The sequence below is a fragment of the Musa acuminata genome, chromosome BXJ3-9 (assembly GCF_036884655.1).
Source record: "Musa acuminata AAA Group cultivar baxijiao chromosome BXJ3-9, Cavendish_Baxijiao_AAA, whole genome shotgun sequence".
Lineage (NCBI taxonomy): Eukaryota > Viridiplantae > Streptophyta > Magnoliopsida > Zingiberales > Musaceae > Musa > Musa acuminata.
The window spans coordinates 33,161,703-33,165,625 of record NC_088357.1 but is presented as its reverse complement, the minus strand read 5'-3'; the positions used below and the strand labels follow the sequence as shown (position 1 = coordinate 33,165,625).

Here is a 3,923-nt window from a genome sequence, read left to right as displayed (position 1 = left end):
ATTCACCCCTCTCTTAGTGCCTTTACGATCATTCTAGACCAGTTCTATAAGGATTTGAGATTGGTTCGTTAAGTCCTAATTGAATTGAGTTTGGTTCAAGTGAATTGGACTATTCCAATTAGAGTTGTGGTTGATTAGGGACTACTAAGAGATTGATACCTCGTATCTTAATGATTTGATAAACTTAAAAGTCCTATCTGAAGGTATTATTTGGAGATGATTATTTAATTTTTAATTTTTTTAGTTTATGATATTGACGTGATTGTTACCATATAGGATATGTGAATATGTTAGTGATCCACATTAGAAGTAGTGAAAGGAGCTAAGGCCTATCATAGTATGAAGCCACCAATGAACATATTCTAGCATATCATACGTCAAGCATGACCCTCGTAATGTCTTATCATATTATTTCTTGGATACATGAATGAATTAATTAATTAATATAGATGAATGATTGTGATTGACTATGTATCCCTACGAAAGACAAGTATGGCAATTTCCTTCGGGGATTAGTGAGCCGTCAAACGTGACGGTTAGAGGATTCCTCTATCTATTGTTGCGAGGAACATATTCTCACTTGATCAAGTAAGAGATACCACTCCATCCGTAGTTAAGAATGCAATATGAGTTTTCTTAATCCGTTATTGTTGAGAAAAATTCATCGAGTTTGTCTCTCCATCCACCATTAGAAGCATGTATCATCGGGTGTGATATAAACCTTTATTATTTGACTTTTATATATATCCCGAGATATGTTGCATGTGATTGATACATAATTATAATAGGTACATAAAAATTATTATTATTATTTTAATTATAAATTGATATATTATCATTTTATATTAAATTATTGATATTGATATATATTTCATAAATATTAAAATTATTTTTATGATATATGCCTAGTTACTGATATGTTTTTATTTTATATTTATTTTTAGAATAACTTACTCTAAAAATATTTTTCTACAAATATTTATTTTCATGCTGGTCCTACCAATTATCCTTTTTCTAATGAAAAAATATATTTATTATTATAAAAATAAAATTTGAATTCAAAAATAAAAATTCTATAACTTATAAATATTAAAATAATAATTTATTTTTTTTATAAATCTGGGATGTGTGACACTTGAATAGAATGTCAACTAAGCATACATCTGAAGTGAAACTAGTTCAGAGTTCCGCTCAGAGTTTAGACCTCAAACTTTTGTACGATAACTGGCCAACATAAGAATAAATATCCGTACAACATCGGTTAGCTTGGAGAATTGAGACCTTGTTCACATCTATGTTTCAGAATAAATCAAAATTCACGAGTCTAATATGCAATTAGCTAATCCTCTGAAACAAGTCTTTATTATAGGCTAATGACCAGTCAAACAAACCCGTTCACCGACTGAAAACAAAAAAGTAATCCATGAACTCATATTTTATCCCATAACAAGTGTATTATGCCAACACAAAGTCCATCACACAACTGAAACTCAAAAACCACAAAATCACTTCTACATATAAATTGATTGTGAAATGGCGTGCAGGTACATATTACAAATACATTATTACAGTTACACTAAAATGATTGTAAACCTAATTTTTCTCTCGTAGCAAGTTATTGATCATATTCACCAAAGGAAGAGTGCCCTTGGACATGATCTCTAACCTAGAAGTATTTGAAGCATGTGAGAATAAAGATAGCCCAAAAGTTACAAGCTCTGGAAGAAATAATCTAGATGACAGAAAACCATGCCAGTAGTGTGGTTCCAGATCGAAAAACGTATCGAAAAATCTCCTTGTTGCTTGCAAGTCAAGTTTAAGCAGGATATCCATACCAAAGCAGAAGAATTCTCTCTGCCTTCTCCTTTCAATAGGCCACAGATCCTTCCAAACTTGTGACGAGAGTTCACTACCCAAGAGGCCATGGTTAGGACCTAGGAACTGAACGATTGAGTTTGCAATGATGGGAGCCGCCGCAAGGGTCCTGGCCACCATGTACCCAGTGGACGGATGAACCATGCCTGCAGTGCCTCCAATTCCCACAACCCTTTGGGGAAGCACCGGGAGCGGCCCACCCATTGGAATCACACATCTCTCATCCTCTTCAATGCTTTTCACTTTTATGCCCAAATGCCTCAGTCTAGCCACCATCCTCTCCTGTATGTCTTCCATTTGCAATCCCGGACGTGCGACTAAGGAAGTTTCTTCCAGAAAAATCCTTGTGGAAGAAAATGGCATTGCATACAGAAATGTTGGAATTCTGCTGTTCCTCTCTTTCAACTCTGTTCCATCTTTGAGGTGTGAATCTCTCCAATCCATAAAAACCATCTTATCCAAATCAAAAGGGTGTTCTTCTACTTCGGCCAAGATGCCATAAGCTACCTGGTAACCAGGATTGTATGGCTTGTCATACTGCACCAGGCACCTTGAGAAGCCCGTTGCATCAAGAACAACAGCTGCTTGAATTGTGACCCCATCGCTGCAAATCAAGAACGATTTGGTCTCCTCGTGGATGACCTTGACAACCTTGGCCTGGTGGAACCGAACACCATTCAATATGCATCTCTGCATCATCTTCGATTTGAGCTGCTTTCGATTCACCCGACCATAAGGCCGTCCGAGGAGCTTCTTCTTCTGATCATCAACATAAACCACAGCACCGGGCCAGGTGGCATCGAGACAATCAAGGAGATCCATGGCTTCGAACTCATCAACCCAAACACCATAGTTATTTGGCCATATAAGTTTGGGTGAGGGGTCGATGGAGCACACCGAAAGACCTGCCTCAGACACCTGCTGCGCGATGGCGAGCCCAGCCGGACCACCGCCAACAACAGCGAGGTCCAAGGTAAGACCTTTAGATGAGTCATACAAGGGGAGGTCGAATTCGAGATTCTCTTTCTTGATCTCTGGAACAAGCTCGAGGAGTTGACAGCTGCTAGCTCTAACAAAACCCCTTTTGGGCCTTCTCTTGTAGTCTCTCCTACACGAAAGCTTGTTTTCACTGTTCTGCAGCTTCGGGGTGGAAGAAAGGCTATGCCTTTCGGCAACCCCATAACCTCGGTGGAGCAACTCAATTCTACTGTGAGTTCTAAGCAGCGTATCCATCGGAACAAGCGATGAACTATGAAAAATTGCAAGTCTCGGGTTTGTTTCCAAAGGCTTGGTATCTAGGAGGGCTCAATCAAGTGATTCTAGGTATCCCAGAAACTAATTCTGTAGGTGAAGACATTCCAAAGAGATCGATCGCCACAAAAAACAGATCTTGAGCTCACTTCTTTGAGTTCTTGAGAACAGAAAAAACGATAAGCTTCAAGAACGGGAGAAAGCTTCAGAAGATAACCAGAATCTGAGAAGATAATAACAACAAAAGTTATCCAACAAAAAAGTAGTGAAATTTTCAACTGAATCTGGTTGGGGTTAGAGAACAGAAGACCGAAATCTTGGATTTTTCCACATCTTTTAACGATTAATCGACAAGAGAGCAAAGGTGGAAAAAGAGTGCTTACCGGACGAAGCGGGAGAGAAGAGGAAGAGGGAGAGGCAACCCCTGGCTTGGGATTTGGGACGGCGCGAGGAGAAGTTTTGTGAGGACGGCAGGGGATTTGAGGCACATAGATATCATCGCTATATCGGCACCCATGAAAGAGGAGCACCAAGGATTTCTAATGGAGTTTCGCATACCACCCCCTCCAAACTTCAAATTTGTGAACAAGTAATTTTATACATAGAAGCGTTTGTATATTGAACCATGTAGTCATTAATTATTTCGTCCAAAACCCTAACTTTTTAAAATTCATTTGTGGTATATATATATATATATATATATATATATATATATATATATATATATATATATATATATATATATATATATATATATATATATATATTCTTAAAAAAAATTGACCTTTTCTCAGAAG

General features: G+C 37.7%; 1 protein-coding gene across 1 annotated transcript; it reads right to left on the bottom strand.

Annotated features, from left to right (window-relative positions):
- Positions 1-1,490: 1,490 nt before the first annotated feature.
- LOC135649804 (lycopene beta cyclase, chloroplastic/chromoplastic-like) lies at positions 1,491-3,697 on the bottom strand. The gene is made up of 2 exons (XM_065168634.1): positions 3,510-3,697; positions 1,491-3,349 (listed from the first exon to the last, which is right to left on the bottom strand). The coding sequence occupies exon 2, from the start codon at positions 3,106-3,108 to the stop codon at positions 1,594-1,596; it is 1,515 nt and encodes a 504-aa protein (XP_065024706.1). The 5' UTR covers positions 3,109-3,349; positions 3,510-3,697; the 3' UTR covers positions 1,491-1,593.
- Between the last annotated feature and the right edge of the window lie 226 nt (positions 3,698-3,923).

What these genes read in the sequence shown, in the direction of transcription:
- LOC135649804 (XM_065168634.1), bottom strand. Translation starts at nt 3,108, where the DNA reads ATGGATACGCTGCTTAGAACTCACAGTAGAATTGAGTTGCTCCACCGA.